General features: G+C 44.3%; 1 protein-coding gene and 1 non-coding gene across 2 annotated transcripts in view; both read right to left on the bottom strand.

Annotated features, from left to right (window-relative positions):
* Positions 1 to 24,907, bottom strand: part of LOC124598662 (negative elongation factor B) — a 136,201-nt gene that overhangs the window by 19,961 nt on the left and 91,333 nt on the right. The window contains exon 9 of the mRNA XM_047136017.1: positions 4,580 to 4,730. Coding sequence (XP_046991973.1) covers positions 4,580 to 4,730 — 151 coding nt within the window. The remainder of the gene's footprint in view (positions 1 to 4,579; positions 4,731 to 24,907) is intronic.
* On the bottom strand, positions 11,189 to 11,263 carry Trnat-ugu. Its single transcript has one exon. It is a non-coding gene; the product is annotated as a tRNA-Thr (tRNA).

Raw genomic sequence — 24,907 nt, 5'->3', positions numbered from 1 at the left:
ATAAGGCCTGATGATGGCAATATGACAACTTTTTATGGAACCTGTTGTAGGCCTCCTGCCATTTTTTAAATTCAGATATGAGTCTATCAATGAGGATGAGAAATGTGTTAACCCTGAAAGTATCACTAGCAATCATTCTCATTTCTTCATTGTTTGGTTCATCATAAATTTCTTTTCTTTTCGGTTCTCTTTTTCCGAAGTCTTCTGTATACTGCTTCAACTCGCTGAATTCCACTGCCTTTTCTTTGAAATACTTAACATTTTCTCATTCAGCTATGAAAAACTTGGAAAAAGATTCATAAAGATCAACAACAGTGATCAAATCTACATTAGAAATCTGAATTTTAATATTCACTTTGTTTATTCTTTCCAAAAAAAACATTCCATTTTACCATTGTTTTCAGTTTTCCTAAATTCAAAAGTGTTTTCTTCATATTGAAACAAAACAGTAACACCTTCTGCACGTGATGAGAATTAGACTCGTAAACTGACATTTTCAATCAATAACAACTTTATTATGCAGACACAAATCGACTAATGTTTGAATGAGGTTATGTTGACCGAGGTCCAAGCTAACTTCCTGACATCTGCAATCTGTTTCTTTCGACTGCTACTTACCGTCGTCGCCACCTATCGGCAAATTGCGGAAGCAAAGTTGTACACCTTGTATATAAATATGAATCTTTTTAATTTCTTTAAGACATAAAAAAATTTGGTCCCAAATTTGCTGCCACCAGAATCTGCCACTCTAGGTGCCAGCCTACTCAGCCAGCTGGTAAATCCATCATCCATCACTGCACACATTAGCTTTCACACACACACAAACACAAACACACACACACACACACACACACACACACACACACACACACACACACACAGCAGACAGACAGACAGAGAGAGAGAAGAGAGAGAGAGAGAGAGAGAGAGAGAGAGGTTGCACAGCTGCTAAGTCATCTGTGGAAAGATCTGCCTCCCACTATCCCACTACCCCCACCTTGTATCCAACTACTCACAGCAGTTGCACCCACTGATGCAGTGAAGTCAAGAATAAAATAAAACATGCACAAACACATGATAACTTCAATATAGTATCACTATAACACAATTCAACAGTATCAGTTTAATAGAAATAAGGCAAATTCCTTAAAAACTTACCTACAGTAACCTTTATTGTATGTCTGCTTGATCTTCAATAATTTTTTTCTTATTCAAGCAATTTATAGTCCTCTCTACAGTTTCTATCATACAATAATGCATAAAAGTAATTCCAAATCTGTGGATTTTAATGAAATTGAGAATGAACTGTCAATAAGAAAAACTTATAACACTAGAAAAATTAATTTTTTAATTAAAAAGTCCACAGTATAGATAAAAATCAATAAATCATAACATGTTTTTCAATTCATCAGTTTTTTCCTTCATCTGGCTGCCTAATGCTTGAACCTCTTCTTTCTTTTTATGAGCCTTTTTCCTAAATGCATTAGATTGTAGCAGTAACACATGATCCTTGTCTTTTCTGCAACCTCTGAAAGTTAATCAGCTCATTTGTGCAATAAAGAAATGTCAAATCAACGTGCATTCTTTTCTGCTTTAAATCATCCAATTCCTATTGCAATTTGTGGTTCCTTTCTGATACTCTTTTGGTCTTCTGTTCTTGTTTTTGTTCCTCAAGGTAAGCTATGTAATTTTTTTTCCTTGTATAAGATGCAAACGCCAACAAAAGCCTTAGTAATTTGTACATTTTGCATTCCCCCACAAAATTTAATGTGGCCTTTAACTTGCCCCATAGCAATATAGGATCTTTCTTTCAAATTCCCTACTTCTAGAGCCTTTTTGATTGAGAATCCACTCTCTACTGTTGACTGACCATGTGGACAGGTTAAAAGCTTCTTGCAAACCTTCCAAATTTCGAAACCTCTTGAATACATATTCTTGTACAGGAAATCATCTGATCTTGAAATTTTAACATCAAAATCTCTACATTCTTGTTACAGAATTTGCTACAAAATCTCCAAACTCCAATATGAGGGAGTCACAATTTTCCACCAAAACATGGCCACTTTCAGACATACTATACAATACTAATTTCATCTTTTTCTAGCAACCAACTTATTTTCAAGAATAATTTTTGGACCAAGACTGGCTGAATTACATACAAAGGAATATTGTAATGGAGGCTTCTCAAGAATACTTTTACTGATTCATACTACCCATTTCCAGTACCTAGATTATGCCTGAATTTTAAAGAAATTACATTTCAAAATTTATTATTTGGCTAAGCCTGTTGTTAATAGTGTGTTTGTTTCAGTACTTATACAAGCTGTTTCAGGAGGAATAGTAAATATTTTAGGGGGTGGTAGTATAGACTAATAAGAAGGTAATCCCAAAAGCAAGGTCTCCTATTTTTTTACAAGTACATAGACCTGTTTATTTCTACAATGGTTTACATCAGTTTACAGCTTGAACATTTAGCTATTTTTTGATATAATCACCATTTCTGTCGATGCATTTTTGTAGACGCTGCGGCAGTTTTTGTATGCCCATGTCATACCAGTTAACCACCATGCTGTTCAGAAAGATACGAACCTCTTCTTTCACCTTGTCGTTGGAGATGAATCGCTTTCCGGCCAAATGCTCTTTTAACCTAGGGAACAGGTGATAGTCACTGGGTGCCAAGTCAGGACTATAGGGTGGGTGGGTGATTATGTTCCACTGAAACTGTTGCAGGAGAGCAATGGTTTGCCGAGCAATGTGTGGGCGAGCGTTGTCATGGAGAATGTGTTGCCCTTGCTCAACATTCCTCTTCTCTGGTTCTGAATTGCCCATTTGAGTTTTTTCAGAGTCTCACAGTACCTGTCAGCGTTAATTACGGTCCCAGTGATTCAGCTCCGACGACGAGATCAAAGAAGAGGTTCACAACTTTCTGAACAGCATGGCGGCAAGGTGGTATGACATGGGCACACAAAAACTGCCACAGCGTCTACAAAAATGCATCGACAGAAATGGTGATTATGTCGAAAAATAGCTAAATGTTCAAGCTGTAAACTGATGTAAACCATTGTAGAAATAAACAGGTCTATGTACTTGTAAACAATAGGAGACCTTACTTTTGGGATTACCCTTCTATGAATACAATATTTGGTATAACAAGAGATAAGTTTTCATTTTGCATCCCGGTACTCCAGTCGATATCGAGTGTCACTTTTGCTTTGAAATTCAAGTTGTGAAGCTGTACTTGAGTTTACATAAATAAATTTTTCAACTGTGATTGCAATTTTTTTGGCCAATTTTACTGAATCGTTTCAGCACGTCACATGTATTTACGAATATTGAGTATGTCAATATGAGATTTGTGTACAGCTTTTGTAATGGAAACACACCTACTATTTTGAGAGAAAACTGTAGATTTCTTAATCACAGAGTACCAGATTCAAGAGCATTTAGTCTTGTTTTATCTAACCTATGTGATACTGGTGCATTGCCTGGCAGTCGTATTTCATCTGAATGTGCATATTAACAGTGTGTGAATAAATTAGAAGACATTATTCAATTGTTAGAATGCAGTCTTCAACAAGCACATGCAGAACTTCTACATGTACTGGTGTTCCACATACAGAAAATGGCAGACACTGTGTATGTATGCCCTTTTTTGTCACCATTTACAGCGGATTTATCAGTTTGGGGAAAAAAAGGAAGAGGAAGAAGAAGAAGAAGAAGAAGAAGAAGAAGAAGAGAGAAAGAAAGAAAGAAAGAAAAAAGCCAATTAATCCAATTACTACTGTTTGCTGATGAAGCCATTTTAACTCATGATGGTCTTAACTCCCACTGCTGGTTCAACAGACACCCAGATGCCTTTCTGGAGAGACGTTTCCAACAACACTTCTCGGTAAATGTAAGGTGTAATATGATAGATGCAATCAGCTGATTGCATCTACTGTGTTACTGCAGCATTTTATAGGGCCCCATTATCTAGACATTCTTGAAAATGAGAGGTTTCTTTAGTTACAATGATGGTTATGTTCTTCTAGCATGATGGAGTTTCTACGCATTCTCACTGTCAAGAGTAACTTCATCTACACCTAGCATTCCCCAGTAGAGGGATCAGCAAAAACAGATCATTTTTTGGCTGCTGAGGCAAAGTCTAAAAGAAACGGCATATCCAAGAGACAAATTGATCATTCAGATTATGTACAGTGCTGACCTCATTGAAGAATGCCACAATGAGCACAGAAGAGCTACATGTATGTTCTCAGGAGAATTCAAAAGTTTGTTGAAGTTAGACACGGGATTAATGAAAATCAACTTTGAATTTTATCGTTTGCCTTTGCTGACCACCTTCTGTGGGTATTTGTTTGGATTACATTCTAATGGTTGTATCTCAGTAACCAATGAAAACTGGACTCATGTTATATGGAATGTTTTACTCAAAATTGTCTATGCTACCATATCCTAAAATAATTCTTATTCCTCTGAAACCCCATATAAGTACAACAGCAACTTCCTACAGTGTTACTATAAAATTAATGTCAATATATAACAGTGATGAATGATTCTCTCATCATAAACAACAATTTACCTGAATGTTCAATAATGGTAATAGCAGATTCACGTTCATCTGGTGGAAGTTTACTGTTAAGAGCACGTACTTGATCATCCACCATAAGAGACATAAGTGCTGGCAGAAATTTAGTAACAATCTGTGGATCCAGTTTTGGTTCTTTAAATTCCTGAAAAGTGAGAATCTCTACATTATGTTTTCTGTGTATGTGCTAGGTATAGACAATACCGGTATGAAAATACAGCATAATTTATTAAAAATAATAATATGGGAGACATAATATGTTTTCTGTCCATAATCACAATCTATTCTACACTGAAGAATATTACCTTTTTTACTTTTTTCTCTCTTTTTTCCTGCAAGGTCAGGTGGAAAGAAACACAAAATTAGGTTCAGAGCAAAACACGGTTTTTGATATCGGAAAAAGTTCAAGGAATCAGTGGCAGAATTTCTGTGTGGAGTGCATTCTGCACTGACCATGCAGATGGATGGAACAAGATACAGGATGGTTTCCATTTTATCTGATGTCACAGTAGGAACAAATTCGTACATACAGGGCTGTTGCACTGTGGTACATGGTAACAATCAGATGATACAAACTGGTAGTTAGTAAAGACATATTTCATCAACATCTCTTGACAATTGTGAAATATGAGGTTTTTTTTTCCAAATATTTGCAAACTGTATGGGGCACTGCCTACACAAAATTTTGTACAACAAAATTCCACTGATGGAAATCAAACATTATTAGCTACACACTAATCGGAACTTAAGTCTAATCGCAAGGATCTTGTTCAAATGACTGAATGGTGGGACAAAGTTGAATACAATATTACTTTTGGGCACTATCATGGATAAATGCTGAACATGATACAAATAACAGAAGAGATGGTAGGAAGCAGGATGTGTTGTTTGCTATAACAACAACAAAAGGCCAAAGAAAGAGTTGATAGGTCAGCTATGAATTTGTATTTTACAACACATAGTCCCAAGATGAAATATTTCTTCAATCAGCCCATTTATAACATGATGTTACCCACAAATTAAACATCACACAGAGACATCAAAACCCCTCATAGTGAAAACAGACTTGTGGTGAGGAAGAAAATTTCAGGTTGAGGGGATAATAGGGAAGTAAATGGGACAGGTCCTTTACAAAAGAAACCATACTGACATCTGCCTTCAGAATTTTAGGAAAACCACTGCAAATCAATAATTAGACGGCTGAATGAGGATTTGAACAGCCGTCCCGAAGTTGAGTCCAGTGTACTAACCACTGCACCATCATGTACTATCTTCCATTGAGGAAAATGTATTATTACTTACCTACATTACATATAAACTGAAATGGCTGTTGAGATAGAGAAAGCTATGGAAAAATATGACAGATTCAATAAAAATAACGTGAATATCCAAATGGGAATTCAGCAGAAATTATTATATCAGTAAATAAACACCACAGATTTGCACGCACCATGGGAATGAAGGTACATACATCTTACGGACAACAGTCCCTCAACTGTTTGCATGCAAAAAAAAAAACCTGCTAGGGGTTGAAAATTATTACCTTTGGTCTCTCACATGTCCTGAGAGTAAAGATTAATGGAGAGTTTCTTGACAAATTACATACCTACTTTGACGAGATACTGACTAATATATTAAAAAATGGTTCAAATGGCTCTGAGCACTATGGGACTTAACATCTATGGTCATCAGTCCCCTAGAACTTAGAACACACAACACCCAGTCATCACGAGGCAGAGAAAATCCCTGACCCCGCCGGGAATCGAACCCGGATGTGGGAAGCGAGAACGCTACCGCACGATCACGAGCTGCGGACGAAAAATACATCAAATATCACTCCTAGTATCTCCCAGCAAGGGGAGGGAAGGTGGTGGAAACAGGTTCCTGATCACCAGACTGCACATCAAATTCCTGGGTTGTATTACAAACCTTTCCACAGTGTCTCATGGAGTGACGGCATGTGTCACACTTTAGGTGACCCATCTGTAAATAGTGATGCTATGCTACCTGAGCAACTTGATACTTTTTGAGAATAGGCTATATGCCAGCATTGGGCTTCACTCTTCTTTTTCTCACCACCATTGCCACCATCATCACAGCAACAACAATGAAATGAAATGTCATGTGGCTAGGGCCTCCTGTCGAGTAGACCTGTCTTCTGAGTTGATGCCATGATGGCAGCTTGTGTGTCGATGGGGATGATACAGTGATGATGACGGCAACACAACACCCAGTTCCTGAGTGGAGAAAATCTCCAACCCAGCCGGTAATCGAACCTGGGCCCCTTTGCATGGCATTCCGTCATGCTGACCACTCAGCTATCGAGGTGGACAGCAGCAACAATCATCACACTACAATTCAATTCAATACAGTTATCTATATGAAACAGTTACACTTAGACCACTCAGATTGGGTATATCAAGAAATACTGCATGGCCAGTATAGTAGTGCAAATGTGAAGTTTCCGCAACAGCATAATTAAGGAGTCTACCAAAATACAGACGTTGAAAACATAACACACTCGGGCATAGATTTCAAATTAAGCAAGGCTTGGGATGCAGCACTCAATTTATTAAGATCTCACTGGCTGTCTCATCTACCAGAGCTGGAAAACACCGAGAGAATGCGCATTTCACAAAATAACAGTTCAGAATCCAGATAACAGATGAACATCGAAGGGAATAGGGGTGTCAGGAGTCAAACAAAGCTGTAAATAACAATACAACACCAAAAATACTTGACAGTCTAGTTGAAGTCCAGGCAAAAAGTTTACTTTATATCACAGCTTGCAGCACCTGAAGACAGTGTCTAGATCAGTTCTTGAAATAACATGTCTCACGGAATCGACATTTCGGCAGGACACCCAAAGGCATACCATTATCAATTGTCCCAAGAAAACTTGAGAGATAGCAATAATTCATATTGATTAGCTTGCAAAGGAAAAACAGTAAGTAGCTAAGCACTAAGCAGACATTCCATGCGAAATGGGTGATAAATGAGAGAAGAGGTCTTGATTTAAAAATAAAAAAGATCACGATAGGAAAGTATACCCGACACAAAGGAATTTTTGTAATATAAAAGCTGAGGGACTGGAAGTGCTAATCGTTAGAAAATCCATCTATTCATCACACTTGACACTTTCACCTTTTCTCACATTCATACTCGTGGTTGGAAAATGTTTTGAGTTCAATGAAGAGGATATAGCAGCTGTAGCTCAGTATTATAGATCTTGCAGAGTTGCAGTTCAGGAATAAAATAAATGCACTGGAGATAATATTTGGTAAAGCACAATGACCTAGAAAGAACATAAGCGCATTTTGACCTAGAAAACAAAGTCTTTAATTGTTATACAACAACTCAAGCAGGCAATGATCTTAACCACAAGCAATAAAAAACACAAGGGTAAGTCAATTATTACCCACAAAGTAGTTATAAAATTTTATTGTAATCAAATAGGAAACTTACAAGAACATCATTTTTCGACATAGTCTCCTTGCGTTTCAACGCACTTGGTCCATCATTGTACAAGTTTCCTGATGCCCTCATAAAAAAAGGTTATCGGTTGAGCTGTGGGCCAGGAATGCACAGTTTTTTTCACTACTTCATCCGAGGCAAATCAACAACCCCTTAATGCCTGTTTGAGTGGACCAAACAAGTGATAGTCCGAAGGAGCAAGATCGAGACTATATGGGGGATGATCCAGTACTTCAACTTTGAGTTTCTGGAGCTTTCCAGCAGTGTGGGCAGCAGTATGTGGACGGGCATTGCCGTGCAACAACACAACACCTTTTGACAGCAATCTTGGCGTTAGCTCCGAATTGCAGGCTTTAGCCTGGCAGTAAGCATTTTACTGTAACATACACTGTTTATTGTTGTGCCCCTTTCCCCATAACGTTCCAATACTGGACCTTGTGCGTCCCAAAAAACCATAAGCATCAGTTTTCCTGCAGACTGTTGGGTCTTGAACTTTTTCTTGCAGGGCAAATTTGGATGTTTCCATTCCATACTCTGCCATTTACTCTCCGGCTCATAATGATGGATCCATGTTTCGTCACCAGTAATGATCCTGTCTAAGAAGTTGTCCCCTTCGTTACCATAGTGATTCAAATATGTTTTGCAGATGTCCAAGCGTGTTTGTTTATGCAACTGTGTGAGTTGTTTTGGGACCCATCTTGCACAAACTTTATGAAACCCAAGTCTGTTGTGGATGACTTTGTAGGCAAAACTGTGACTAATTTGCAGATGATGTGCCACTTCATCAACAGTTAATCATCTGTCTAAGAGAATCATTTCACGTGAACGCTCAATGGTTTCTTAATTTGTGGCAGTAAACAGTCGTCCGGCTCCTTCATCGTGGATAACACTTGTGCGAGCATTTCGGAATTTTTCAATCCATTCGTAGGCACTCTGTTGTGGCAAAACACTGCTCCTGTACTGTACCGAAAGTCTTCGATGAATTTCAGCCCCCGATACGCCTTCCAACCACAAAAAACAGACCACTGAACGTTGCTCTTCTTTGGTGAAAATAGACAACAGAGTGGCCATGATTAACAGCACAACAGCGATAACAAAACTAACCTAGCAGCTTGAAAATTGCAAAGGTATAACAACAAATAAACAAAGCATGTAACATCAATGTAAAATGACAGTACCACCAAACAAACAAAAATATAACTAAATTGTGGATAATAATTGACATACCCTCATATATTACATCTCAGGCCTTCCTAATATTTTGTTTATAACACTAAACTGCCAATTAAATTTAAGAAGAACAGCAATTAAATTTAAGAAGATAATATGTGTGCAGTTTTCACTGTTGAGATTTGGACGACTTGACACAGAAAGAGAAGGGATTAGAGAAGTTGTCAGAGGCTGGAGACTGAGCTATAGGCACACTCTGCATGCACGGACTCTGTGCTTCCAAAGCCAGCACAGGAAAATTTCCAAGCGTAAAATGCTACCACTAATTCAGCCACGTGAAGGCAGCTTTCCTCAGCAACAGCATCACCTGCGACATCACAAAATTTGGACACTTCATGAACCAAGTAGAACAAAACAACATAGCTGACATGTGGGACATAATCACTGCACTGCTGATGCAGTCTTCATATAATTGACTAAAGGAGGAGTCGATCCGGCGAATTTCATCTTCGTGGGAACTACAGGGACATCAGCTGTTGCACCAAAGAGGAATGCAATGACAAGAGGTCATCTCAGTTCCTGCACTATCTGTGGAGCCTCGTACAGTCCGATGTGGTTCCAGACTCGCTGTTTCATGCTGTCTGGGTGCACAGCATCCCAGGACAAAGGCAAGCAGTCATCACCATGCAGGCAGACATGCAATTCGGCACTGTCGCGGACTTCGCTGATCGGGTGCATGATGCACTGGCAAAGGCTGCAGCAGCCTACGATGCCGCAGCCCTGACAGCAATACCCGCTCCGCAGCAATATACATCTCCTGCCAGATACTGCATTAGGCTCTGATTTGCACCACCCATTTCAGAACTTGACTGCACAGATGGTAGATTAACTAGCTGGTGCATTCACCAATAGAGGGCAGCAGACACTGTGCAGTGGCTGATCCAGCTACTGGCAATCCAGCTCACGCAACAGCCAATGCATCACCAGCCGTTCAAGCAGTACCCCACCAACGTCAGAGCAGCAGTCAAGTTGCTTTTGCTGGTATCACGAGTCTCTTCATAGCAGAACACGTCAGCAGTGTGAAGTATTTCAGTTATACAGGTTCCAATCTGGCTATTTTCTCACAATCTATGTTAAGAGACCACTGGACAATTGAGGTGCTGTCTCTTGTGGCGTCAAACAATTGAGCCAAATAAAACATAAGGCATACATCACTGAAATTCAGATCTCAGACTGCGCCACACATTAGAGTGGACATTCGCTGAGGCTGAAGTCAACAAGCCTATCTTGGGTGCGGATTTCCTCGGCCAGAACTTAATATCATGAATGCCCAGTTGAGCACTTTCTTCAGCATTAAACCAGTGAAGTCTCACAGACCGTATGCAGAAATACTGGATAAATTTTTGGAGCTCACTTGCCTGTCTCGTGCACTGAGAGATGTCAAACATTTGACAGACTGCAACATTTTGACTACACCCGGACCACCCATCTCTTGCCACGGTGAGTCACCATAGCAAAGGCTGAGTTCAAGGCCTTGCCGTGAAAGGGTGCTGTTTGAACATCAAGCAACTCATAATCATCTGCCTTGCACTTAGTCCCCAAGAAAGAAAACTTGTAACACTCATGTGGGGACTACCATGCCTTACGTGCATGAATGCTGCTGGACAAATATCCGGTACAGCATTGCAAGATTTTAACAAAATCTCCTTTCTTATCTTGGTTTGGTGAAAATTAATTATTATACCTCTTTTTATTCATGTCTCACATGTATGTCAACGCTACTCTGTTATGAACAAGCTTCTTATTTCACATAGTATTCATTTTATAGTGTACTTTGGGTCCATGTAAGTTAAAATGGACTGGCGCATATCTATCTTCTTAATAGATGATGTCTAACTGAAACCCTCAGCTGCCGACAGGTGTTGTTGATATACCTCGATGTGGACAGCTGAAAATGTGTGCCCTGACCGGGACTCGAACCCAGGATCTCCTGCTTACAAGGCAGACGCTCTATCCATCTGAGCCACCGAAGACACAGATGAATAGCGCGACTGCAGAGACTTATCCCTTGCACGCTTCCCGTGAGACTCACATTCCCAACTGTCCACAATTCTACATATGTAATGTACCTTATAGACATTTGTTCATTCACATTTGCCCCCCCCCCCCCCAAAGGGAAGGACTTCTGTTGGAGCCTTACAGAAGTGATGCTGCTCATTCATCCATGGCCTAATAAAATGGGTACTATACCATAACACAAGTGCATTTTAACATAGAAAAGAAAGCCTTTCATTATTATATGAGTTGTAACTTAAGCAGATGATGATCTTGACCATAAACAATAAAAAATATATTATGTCTGAGGTCTCCCTAATGTTTTATTTATAACATTGAACTGCCAATGATAGCACTAATTATACAGGGTGATTCAAAAAGAATACCACAACTTTAGGAATTTAAAACTCTGCAACGACAAAAGGCAGAGCTAAGCACTATCTGTCGGCGAATTAAGGGAGCTATAAAGTTTCATTTAGTTGTACATTTGTTCGCCATTTCAGCCAATAAAGTTTTTGGTCCCTTTTTCTTCGAAGGTGCTACTGTAACTGGACTACAGTATCTGGAGATGTTAGAGAATTGGCTGTTCCCTCAGCTCGAACAAGAAGCACAACAATTCATATTTCAGCAGGATGGAGCGCCACCACATTGGCACTTATCTGTCCGTAACTACCTGAACGTCAACTACCCGAGGCGATGGATCGGCCGCCAGGCAGCCCGTGACAGAGCACGTCATCACTGGCCTCCAAGAAGCCCTGATCTTACCCCCTGCGATTTTTTCTTATGGGGGTATGTTAAGGATATGGTGTTTTGGCCACCTCTCCCAGCCACCATTGATGATTTGAAACGAGAAATAACAGCAGCTATCCAAACTGTTACGCCTGATGTGCTACAGAGAGTGTGGAACGAGTTGGAGTATCGGGTTGATACTGCTCGTGTGTCTGGAGGGGGCCATATTGAACATCTCTGAACTTGTTTTTGAGTGAAAAAAACATTTTTAAATACTCTTTGTAATGATGTATAACAGAAGGTTATATTATGTTTCTTTCATTAAATACACATTTTTAAAGTTGTGGTATTCTTTTTGAATCACCCTGTATTTAAGAAGATAATATGTTTAATTTTTCATTGTTGAGATACAAACGACATGATACAGAAAGCAGGAGGATTCCAGAAGTTGTCAGGTGGGAAACACAAAGTTACAGAACTGTATGGAATGAAAGTTCATTAAGTTCAACAAGGAAAACAGATTAGAGCTAAACATGCAAGGCATTCATTCACTGGTACTCAAGACCCACTGTAGTTACACGGTTCACAAATCTTTAGGGAAATTTGTGCACTTTCACATGAATAAGACTAACATGCAGGCAGTTGGGGTACACATATTTTATTCCTGTGAGACAGCATAGAGGGGTAGGGCAGGGTGGGGGTGGGAGGGGTGGAGGAGAGATGTGGTTATGTGGCGGTGACAGGAAAGACATCCACCCACCACTTAAATTAACCTTGCCAAATCCATTAATAACCAACATTGCACTGATTCAGGGGAAAAGGCAAAAGAAACAGAAGAAGATGATAAGCAAAGTGAGCAATATAGCAGAATAAGAAACAAAATTTGGTTGGTTGGTTTGTGGGATTAAAGGGACCAGACTGCAACGGTCATCGGTCCCTTGTTCCAAAACTTAAAAACTACTACACAGAGTAAAAAACGGATAATAGAGACAACAGACAACACAGGACAAGAAAAAATCAGACAAAGAACAGACATAACAAATTAAAATCACATGGAGTGTGGCAGTGGTGGCCGACCATAGAATAAAAAAAGGAAAAGCCAACCACTGAGAACACATTAAAAACTCAGTTTAAAACCGTAGGCCAAAGGCCAGAATCAACACAATATAATAAAATAAAACATAAACACTCATATTAAATGAAAAAAAAACCCCTGCCCGAATAAAACGTAAAACTAAGCCAGCCATAGCAGGGTCATCAGTTAAAAGGGCAGGGAGCGTATCAGGCAGCGCAAATGTCCGCCTGACCACAGCTAAAAGGGGGCAGGCCAACAATTTGTGGGCCACTGTCAAAGCCGCCCCGCAGCGACACAGAGGAGGGTCCTCCTGGCGCAGTAAGTAACTGTGTGTCAGCCGGGAGTGGCCAATGTGGAGCCGACAAAGGACGACTGAGTCCCTGCGGTTGGCTCGCATTGATGACCGCCATACAGTTGTCGTCTCCTTAATGGCACGGAGTTTATTGGGCGTGATCCGATCGCGCCATTCAGCGTCCCAAAGTGCAAAAACTTTTCGGTGGAGGACCGCTCGCAAATCAGTCTCTGGGAGGTCAGCATCCAGAGATGGTTGCCTGGTGGCCTCTTTCGCCAGGCGGTCAACATGTTCATTGCCCGGGATACCGACATGATCAGGGGTCCACACAAAGACCACAGAGCGGCCGCAACGGGCAAGAGTATGCAGGGACTCCTGGATAGCCATCACCAAACGAGAAAGAGGGAAATACTGGTCGAGAGCTCGTAAACTGCTCAGGGAATCGCTACAGCTCACAAAGGACTCACCTGAGCAGGAGCGGATATACTCTAGGGCTCGAAAGATGGTGACCAGCTCAGCAGTGTGAACGCTGCAGCCAGCCGGCAAGGAACGTTGTTCGGAATGGTCCCCTAGAGTTAGCTCATAACCGACACGACCAGCAACCATCAAACCGTCAGTGTAAACAACGTCAGAGCACTGATACGTGGCCAGGATGGAATAAAAGCAGCGGCGGAAGGCCTCTGGAGGGATTGAGTCCTTCGGGCCCTGTGCCAAGTCGAGCCGAAGGCAAGGGCAAGGAACACACCATGGGGGTGTATGCAAAGTGGCCCGGAAAGGAGGTGGAACAGTGAAAACCCTAAGCCCGGAGAGAAGCTCTTTGATGCGGACCGCGATCGTACAACCTGACCGGGGCCGACATTCTGGCAGATGGACGACCGATCGCAGGAACAGGAGACGATAGTTTGGATGCCCGTGCAAGCTAAAAACATGGGCAGCATAAGCGGCCAGTAAATTTTGGCGCCTGAAGCGCAATGGAGGGACACCTGCCTCCGCAAATATGCTGTCCACTGGGCTGGTCCGGAAAGCACTAGTGGCAAGGCGTATTCCGCTGTGTAGGATTGGGTCCAGCACCCGCAAAGCAGATGGGGATGCTGAGCCATAAGCCAGGCTCCCATAATCCAGACGAGACTGGATTAACGCCTGGTAGAGCCGTAACAGGGTAGATCAGTCAGCGCCCCGGTGGGTGTGGTTCAAGCATCTCAGAGCATTTAGATGCCGCCAACATGCCTGTTTAAGCTGCCGAATATGAGGCAGCCAAGTCAGCCGGGCATCAAAAACTACACCCAAAAACCTGTGGGTCTCCACCACAGCAAGGAGTTCGTCGGCAAGATAAAGCCGCGGCTCAGAATGGACTGTTCGGCGCCGGCAGAAATGCATAACGCAGGTCTTGGCAGCCGAAAACTGAAAACCATGTGCTACAGCCCAAGACTGCACCTTGCGTATATCGCCCTGTAGCTGATGTTCAACAGCTGCAATGCCAGTAGAGCGGTAGTAAAGGCAGAAGTCGTCAGCATACAGGGAAGCGGAGACAGAATTTCCCACCGCCGCAGCGAGCCCGTTTATTGCGATTAAAAACAGGCAGACACTGAGGACAGATCCCTGTGGTACCCCATTCTCCTGAACTCGGGAGGAACTATGGGAGGCTGCGACTTGCACGCGGAAGGTACAATATGACAGAAAATTTCGGATAAAGATCGGCAGAGGGCCCCGAAGACCCCATCCATGAAGCATAGAAAGTATGTGATGATGCCATGTCATATCGTATGCCTTCTGCATGACGAAAAAGACAGCGACCAGGTGCTGACAGTGGGCAAAGGCAGTACGGATGGCCGACTCCAGACTCACCAGATTGTCGGTGGCGGAGCGGCCTTTACGGAACCCACCCTGAGACGGAGCCAGAAGGCCCCGAGACTCCAGTACCCAATGCATGCGCTGGCTCACCATCCCTTCGAGAAGCTTGCAAAGAACGTTGGTGAGGCTAATGGGGCAGTAGCTGTCCACCTCCAAAGGGCTCTTGCCCGGTTTCAAAACGGGGATGACAATGCTTTCCCGCCATTGCGACGGAAACTCACCCTCGACCCAGAGACGGTTGTAAAGGTCGAGGAGGCGTCGCTTGCAGTCCACTGAAAGGTGTTTCAGCATCTGACAGTGGATGCGATCTGGCCCAGGAGCGGTATCAGGGCAAGCGGCAAGGGAACTATGAAATTCCCACTCACTGAATGGACCATTGTAGGATTCAGAATGGTGGGTGTGAAAAGAAAGGCTCCGACGTTCCATCCACTCTTTAATGAAGCGGAAGGCCAGGGGGTAATTGGAAGAAGCAGAACTCAGAGCAAAATGCTCTTCCAAGCAGTTGGCAATTTCGTCGGAGTCTGTACAAACTGCTCCATTCATTGAGAGCGCAGGGACGCTGACAGGGGTCCAATAGCCATAGAGGCGTCGGATCTTGGCCCAGACCTGCGATGGAGAGACATGGAGGCCAATGGTGGGCACATACCGCTCCCAGCACTCCTGCTTGCTTTGGCGGATAAGGCGACGGGCCCGCGCACGCAGACATTTGAAGGTAATGAGGTGTTAAATGCAGGGATGTCGCTTGTGATGTTGGAGTGCCCGCCGGCAATCTTTAATCGCTTCAGCGATCTCAGGCGACCACCAAGGCACAGTCCGCCGCCGAGGGGACCCAGAAGAACTGGGAATGGAAGATTCAGCGGCAGTAACGATGCCCGTGGTGACCGAGTGAACCACCGCATCAATGCCATCATTAGAGGGAGGCTCAATAGCGGCAATGGAGGAAAACAAGTCCCAGTCAGCCTTATTCATTGCCCACCTGCATGGGCGCCCAGAAGACTGACGCTGTGGCAGTGACAGAAAGATCGGAGAGTGGTCAACACCACACAGGTCGTCATGCACTCTCCACTGGACAGATGGTAAGAGGCTAGGGCTGCAGATCGAAAGGTCAATAGTGGAGTACGTGCCATGCACCACACTGAAGTGTGTGAAGGAACCATCATTTAACAGCGAAAGATCGAGCTGTGCCAATAAATGCTCAATGGTGGTGCCTTGACCTGTCACCACTGACCCACCCCACAGAGGGTTATGGGCGTTGAAGTCGCCCAGTAAGAAGAAAGGTGGCGGCAATTGGGCTATCAGCGCAGCCAGGACATGCTGCGCGACATCACCATCCGGTGGAAGGTAAAGACTGCAGACGGTAATAGCCTGTGGCATCCACACCCGAACAGCGACAGCCTCTAAAGCTGTTTGTAGAGGGTTAGACTCGCTGTGAAGAGAGTTAAGGACATATATGCAGATGCCACCAGACACCCTTTCCTAAGCTGCCCAGTTCTTATAATAACCCCGATTGCCACGGAGGGCGGGGATTCGCATTGCTGGAAACCAAGTTTCCTGAAGAGCAATGCAGAAGAAAGGGTGACGGCTGATAAGTTGTCGGAGCTCAGCTAGATGGTGGAACAAACTGCTACAGTTCCACTGGAGGATGGAATTGTCCATGGCTGAGAAAGGCGTGACGGGACTGGGAAGGCAGATTACGCCTCTGGGTCACCTGCTGCCTCCGATGGAGCACCCGTGCAAGTGCTATCCATTGCGTCTGAGGGACCGGTGAGATCGAGGTCCTCAGCGGACGCAAGAATCTCCACCGCATCCTCAGACGCAGAGCTTGTAGGTAGCGGTGGAGTAGGTGCCACCGCAGGTGCCTTGGTCTTACGGGTCTTCAATGTCGATTTCTCTCGCTTTTCCTTTGGTTGTCGTTGTTGAGAGGGCTTATTGGAGTCAGTCTCCTGGACCGAAGATGACCGCGAAGTTCGACAACCTGCGACCTGTGGCTTTTTCAGCCACTGTGCGGCTGGTAGGAACCTGGGAAGGGAGTGACCCAAGGGATCCCTTCCGAGCGAGAGAAGCCGAAGAAGACTTACGCTTCTCCGGCTTAGAAGTGGGGACTGGTGTCCCCAGTGGTTTAGTGGGTGCTGCTCTCGAGGTAGGTGGTGTGGGAGCAACAGCGAGAGAAGGGGCCCCCATCGTCAAGGGGGCAGGTGAGGTCCTCTGACTCTGAGAGCTGACTGTTTGTGGTGCATCTAAAGGAGCTGGAGCAGGAGTGACAGTTGAGGCATAAGATGCCATCATGCGCACGGGATGTAGCCATTCAAATTTCCACTTAGCCTCAGTGTAAGTCAGTCGGTCCAGGGTCTTATATTCCATGATTTTGCGTTCTTTCTGTAAGATCCTGCAGTCTGGTGAGCAAGGTGAATGAGGCTCTCCACAGTTGACACAGATGGGAGGCGGAGCACATGGAGTATCGGGATGAGATGGGCGTCCCCAATCTCGACATGTGAGGCTGGAAGTGCAGCGGGAAGACATACGGCCGAACTTCCAGCACTTAAAGCACCGCATCGGGGGAGGGATATAGGGCTTGACGTCACAACGGTAGACCATCACCTTGACCTTCTCCGGTAATGTATCACCCTCAAAGGCCAAGATGAAGGCACCGGTAGCAACCTGATTGTCCCTCAGACCCTGATGAACGCGCCGGACAAAATGAACACCTCTACGCTCTAAGTTGGCGCGCAGCTCGTCATCAGACTGCAAAAGTAGGTCCCTGTGGAAAATAACACCCTGGACCATATTTAAACTCTTATGCGGTGTGATGGTAACGTTAACATCCCCCAACTTGTCACAAGCAAGTAACCTGCGTGACTGGGCGGAGGATGCCGTTTTTATCAAAAATGACCCAGAGCGCATTTTGGACAAGCCCTCCACCTCCGCAAACTTGTCCTCTAAATGCTCTACAAAGAACTGAGGCTTCACGGAGACAAAGGATTCCCCATCAGCTCTGGTACAGATGAGATACTGGGGCGAATACGTGTCGCTGTCATTCATTGCCTTTCGTTCCTCCCATGGTGTGGCCAGGGATGGGAACGATTTGGGGTCATAAACGTTACCTTTAAAATGAGCCCTCAAACGCTTAGAGACTGCTGGTTGCTGGCCACCAGCAAGAGATGATGTGCCACGCTTCATTATGTGTCATCCACCCTGATGCCACCTACTCCGACCAAGGGCCCTCCCCATGGGCGCCACCCAGCCACAGCAAGGGCCGCCTGGCAGGATGGCCATTGCCGGGAGTCTCGATGCCCCAGGAAGATGGGCATCTACTCCTTGGCATACATGGGGAGTAAACGGCGCAGGCATCAGTAGAGCGATCCCTGTGTTATCAAGGGGGCCACAACCAACAGGGTACATGGCGGCTCCACCACAACGGATTGGCTACCGTGCTGGATCTTAGGTGCAAAAATGTATGAGTCGTCGCAGCGAAAAGCAACACTGCACAGTGCAGCATGGAAATCGCACCCATGGACGTATCCTCACCCAAGAGATAGAAAACGAGCTGGACACCATTGCAACAACGAGAAAGCCGGCTAAAGGTCTCAATGCACGACAGATACAGTGCACCATGTAAGGCGCCCTTCCCCAATTGGATCGCTCTTCGGAACAATTTAGAAAGATGGAGGTCAAACCCGAGAGGGGACCATCACATAAGGCCGAAACATTTGAGACTCCTTTTAGTCGCCTCTTACGACAGGCAGGAATACCGCGGGCCTATTCTAATCCTCGAACCCGCAGGGGGGAAACAAAATTTCTCAAATAAAACAGAACTAGACAGGTTAAGAGTTGAAAACAGCTGGAAAATATCAAGATCTTTTCAGTATTAGGAAAGAATAAAGCAATGTCCAAATTCTTTAGAAATGTGACGGTAGTGGCAACAAAGCAAGAAAGATTTATTTTTAAACTGAAACTAATAACATCAAAGAAGAGAGTAAAATGTGGTTGAATTGAATGGAGCAATCAACTAAAGAATAGGAGAAAAGACAGCCAAACTGAAGGCTGATAGATTGTAGGAAGACTGAAGGAAAAGGAAAACACATTCAAACCAATCAGCAATATGCAGAGAAAATGCATAATGACAATTATAGCAAATACAATGATAATGTTGACAGAATCTAAACATGCAAGTAACAAATAATAAATGAATGCAAAGAACCCAATTTACAATGCAAAAACAGGAATCATATACATAAATAAAAGGAGAAAGATTAGAGCCTAACATACTGCCAATAATGTGGTACTGAGATACATCTGACTACAGTCAGGAAGGAAAATAGGAAGGTTCTTTTTCAACAGAACTGGGGCAGCTACGCTGCAGAAATGTGGGACCAGAATGGATCATGGCCGGCACAAACTAGCTGTATCAGGTATCTGCCGGCGCACACATTTACTGATAGGCAAAATTTTGGCAATGTTTGTGGTGTGCACAGGTCCAGGTCAGTAAAAAGCAAGATCAGTGTAAGCTGAGCCACCATACAGTACAGAAGTGCTTTCAGGATTCCATTTCTGCAAGCCGTAGCTCACATGGAATAAGTTTAACAACAGCCCACTGACACATACAGAAATTTGTTTCGCACTCTGTGTTCATTTTCTCTTTTGTTTTGTCATGACTGCAAACTCACGTCAACCCACAATTGCTAGGAAAGTTTGCTTTGTTCTGAACATGCAGCCATTGTTCCCCTGCAGTCATACTATCGGTCAACATGCTCATCACTAGAGAGTGTATTTCCTCCAAGACAGTGTTCGACTGTAACTACTATACAAACACCATTACTGCGGTTGCCAGTTAATAGACATTGCAAACATTTAATTTGTCAATTGTTGATTTAGTCTTTTGTGTGAAATAACTATATTTATGGCAACTGTGCACTCTATGAATTTGCATCAAAACAAATACAATGATAGGTATAAAATTTTCGCGCATTCATACATTTGAAGCGACCACACACTCACTCTATCTCACATGCACTAAAACAAATTAGAAAGAGGCAAAGTAGCTATACATGAAATTAAAACCCCGAGAAAAGAAAATACAGAAGAGCTAAAAGAAAGGCACAGGGAAATGTGACTGGCTGACCACTTACAAAATACTTGGGCGAGATTGTCACCCTGTTAACAAATTAAAAATATCTCCCTAAAATCTTGTTAAAATGTAGGACAATTCACAGAATTTTAAAACTTGAACCATATTTGTTTGAATGTTACCCAAAATGGATTGCAGATCCATCGGCAAATGCACCACGGCCTGCTGGTAAGAAAATAAAACACAATCCAATAAAATGTGGTGCACCATGATCTGCACTCCACAGGCACCACACATGGGAGGGTCATCTCACTGGAATAAGAATCCACGCGTCATGGGGCTGTGGTCTATGCGAAAACGAGTAAGGAGGACCTCGTCCCATTGCCATAGCTGGAAGGAAGTACTATGCAGCTGAGTTGTGGTTTATACGATACGGAGCTTGTAATAAGTCACTTCCAGCCACTCATCTTCCCATCGACGCATTACTTTGTACCTCAATAGCAAGGTAATAGCATGCAGGGGGATGGCACAATGAAATACCTGAGGATCACAACACACCTCCTTGACTGCTAGATCCGCCCTTTTGTTCCCAGCAATACTCATGTGCCCTGGTACCCAGCAGAAAGACATCTCCTTTCCCAGTTGTTGTAGATGGAGGAGCACATCTTGGATATTCTGGGTTATTTTATCTGCTGGATATAAACATTGGAGAGAACGGAGGAGACTAAGGGAGTCAGAACAGACAAGATATTTAGCACTGGAAGAATGTCGCATCTGCTCCAGTGCCTGCAACATCACATATAATTCAGCATCGAGGACCTTAAATTCTGTAGGCATTCGCATCTTGAGGACATGATCCTGGAAAACAACAGAGCTACCAGAGGAGCCCCCCGCTTAGACCCATCCATAAAGACAGCTACATAATCATGGTGCTCACGTAAAATGACAGAAAACAGCAAGTTAAAAACAAAAGCAGGAGTGCACTCTCTCTTGTACTGCACTTAATCTAAAATGACACTGGGCCTCTGCAATAACCAGGACAGCACACAATTAAAACCCTGGATTTCAGGTTGTACTTGTTCCACACCGAGTGACTCTACCACAGGCTGCACACAGATCCCAAATGGCATGGTGGCTCAAGGATGGTTGGAGAATAGACATTCCAGAGGCAGATGAGCAACAGTATGGTATATGGGTTAAGTCGGAACTGCTAGCAACTCACATGCCTGTTGCACCATGAGGAGCGGCCACTGAGTGGTGAGTGGCGGTTCCCCTGCCTCAGCACAGAGACTGGATATGGGACTGATCCTACATGCACCTGTGGCCAGCCAAGCCCCTCATGGTGGGCAGCATCAATGATCTTCAAATAAGAACGCCTTGCTGATCCATATGCTGTGCACCCACAGTCTAGCTGTGAATGCAGGAAAGCCCTATAAAACAAGAGCAGACATGTCCTGTCCGCTTCCCAAGACCTGTGGCTACAGCACTTTATGATGTTCAGTGCCTTGAGAGTTCTGGCTTTCAGGTCTCTCAGGTGTGGCAACGACAACAATTCTGAGTAAAAAAATGAGGCCCAGGAACCTCACGGAGTCTCTAAAATGTAGGATGGTGCCCCTCATATGCAAGTCCTGCACGTTAAAAAGATCACGAGAATGATTAAAATGACACACACACACACACACACACACACACACACACACACACACACACACACACACACACATGCTTATTCTGCAGAAAACTGAAAACCCGTTTTATAGCCCACTCCTCTAACCTGGGCAATGTAAGCTGCAACTGACGGCTCGCTGTTGCAGTACTGGAGGAGGAACAGAAAACAGCAAAATCGTCCACAAATAAGGAGCACTATACAGGACCCCTTACTGTAGACATGATGCTGTTTGTGGCTATGGCAAAGAGGGTAACACTTAAAACACAGCCCTGAGGGACACCATTCTCCTGCTCAAAACAATTTGACAGCATGTTACCAACTCAGGTCCACTGTCAACCGGGTGCCGCACCGACACAGATGGGTCTTCACGACGCAAGAGGTAAAAAACTGCTGAGACAGGAAGACCATATAAAGATGGGGAGGTGGTCACAAAAGCCCCATTGATGCAGTTGTGTGAGAATAGTGCCTCCAAACAGTATCATATGCCTAAGTTGTGTGAGAATAGTGCCTCCAAGCAGTATCATACGCCTAACCCATATTGAGAAATATGCAAATTCAGTGGTGTTTAAATAGGAAAGCCTGCTGAATAGCTGCCTCTAACAGAGTCAGGTTGTCGACAGTGGACCCAAATCTCCAGAATCCCCACTAAGAGCAGCTAAGGTGTTACCCGGTCTCTAACAACCAGACCAGACAAAGGTTAACCATTGGCTCCAAGGTCTTTCGTACACAGCTCATTTGTGCAATACTCTGACAACTACTCAGACATGCTCAGTCCTTTCCTGGTTTGAGGCTCTCCTCAAAACTGCGTCTCTCTATAAGTTAGGGAAGTTACCCTTCTGCCACATGAAATTAAAGCATTCGAGGAGGGTTTCCTTTGACGCTATTGACAAATGGAAATGGAAATGTCGTGTGGCTAGGGCCTCCCGTCGGGTAGACCGTTCGCCTGGTGCAGGTCTTTCGATTTGACGCCACTTCGGCGACCTGCGCGTCGATGGGGATGAAATGATGATGATTAGGACAACACAACACCCAGTCCCTGAGCGGAGAAAATTTCCGACCCAGCCGGGAATCGAACCCGGGCCCTTAGGATTGACAGTCTGTCACGCTGACCACTCAGCTACCGAATATTGGTGCAGTACTGGATTTGGTAGTGACCAGGTTCAGTATCACGAGTCTCAGACAGAGCCAACTCAGATCCCATGAGGGAAAAGAGTAGTTGTACATCTCAGAATTCGTGGATCTGAAGTCCAATTTTCCCCTCTATAGTCACACTGTTGCGACGAAATGCCAGATCCTGGGGGCACTCGCAGTAGTTTTAGCAAAGTGCTCAGCCAGCACCTGAGCAGTGTCTCCGGGTGTTGTTTGGCGACACCCGTTTCAGTACTGCTGCTATTGATAAATGGGTGTGTTTACCAGAAATCCTCTTGATGGGTTCTCATACTTTTGTAGAAGAAGTGGAACGGTTGATGGAGTCCAGGAGTGCCTGCCATGACCTTTTCTTACTCTCCCTAATGACGCATCGAGGTTTGGCCCTTGCTACTCGAAAGACCCTGAGGTTGTCTGCTGTTGGTCGGCATTTAAAATGTCGAAGAGCCACATGCCTGTCCCAGAATGCTGAACAGCACTCATCCATCCACCAAGGTACATGTCGACTCCTTAGATGACAGGAAGACTTGGAGATGGACAAGTCAGTGGCATGATTGATCACTGATGTGATGTGGTCTGCCCATCTTTGGACGCTGTTGCAGTGTTCGAAAACAGCCAGCTGGTGGAACAGTGTCCCGTTAGCTCTGCTAACCATCCAAGTTGGTGGCTTCTCTTCAGGTTGTGATCCATCTAGCAAGTGAATGAGGAGTGGGAAGTGGTCACTGGAATGAAAGTCATCCATGACTTCCCACTGAACAGAGTCTGCAAAGGCTAGAGAGGAGAGAGAGAGAGGACAATGGCTGAGAAAGACCCAGATGCAGCACAGAAATGAGTGGGAGTACCAGTGTTTAGGATGCACACAACTCTTGAGATGTCGTGAGACCCTCCAAGACCTGACCCCAAGGGCAAGTAGAGGTTCAGCCCCACAAGACATGGCAAGCATTGACGTCTTCCAAGAGGAGAAATGGGCGAGGTAGTTGTTTCAGGAGATCTGTGAGAGCCTCAGAATCTACTGCATCGGAAGAAGGCATATACAGTGAGAAAATTGTGATTCTCCGACACGTGTAAATTTCAGCTGCAATTGCTTGCAGGTCAGTAGCCAGGGAAAGAGCAGAGGAGTGGTGTGCACGATTTACAAACACAGCAACACCTCCATTGGCCCTTTCCCCAATCAGGTCATCCTTGCGATAGACTGTATATGGATCCCATCATGGACTTGGCTGATTGGGTGCATGACACACTGGCAAAGGTGTCCTATAAAGTTGCTGTGGCAGCCTATGATGCTGTAGTCCCGACAGTGGTGGCAACAGTAAACATGCAGACCGATAAGATACACTCACAGACAGAGGGCAGCAAACACTGCAGTGGCAGCAAATACAGCTACCAGCCATCTGACTTGCATAACAGCCAACACAGCACCAGCACCACCCATTTGAATGCCACACGCCCGACATCACATTAGCAGCCAAGCAGCTGTTGCTGCTTTCATGTTCACTTTAGCAAAGAAGCAGCAAAGTATTGGGCTCCCTGCTCACACCCAAATGCTAGCTGCAACCGGGCCTAGGTGCAACTGACTGCAGTGCAATATCCAGACATCTCTTCATTACGGAACAGGCCAACAGTGCGAAGTAAGGTTACGATCTGTCTCTTTTCTCTGCTGTTTTCTATGCTAAGAGATCACCAGAAAGCTGAGGTGCTGTCTTTTACCGTGGAAAAGTGCGCACCCCCCCCCCCCCCCCCCAAACACACACACACACACACACACACACACACACACACACACACACACACAGACA

Source organism: Schistocerca americana, chromosome 1 (assembly GCF_021461395.2).
Source record: "Schistocerca americana isolate TAMUIC-IGC-003095 chromosome 1, iqSchAmer2.1, whole genome shotgun sequence".
NCBI classification, from domain to species: domain Eukaryota; kingdom Metazoa; phylum Arthropoda; class Insecta; order Orthoptera; family Acrididae; genus Schistocerca; species Schistocerca americana.
This window is presented reverse-complemented; position numbering and strand designations above follow the sequence as displayed.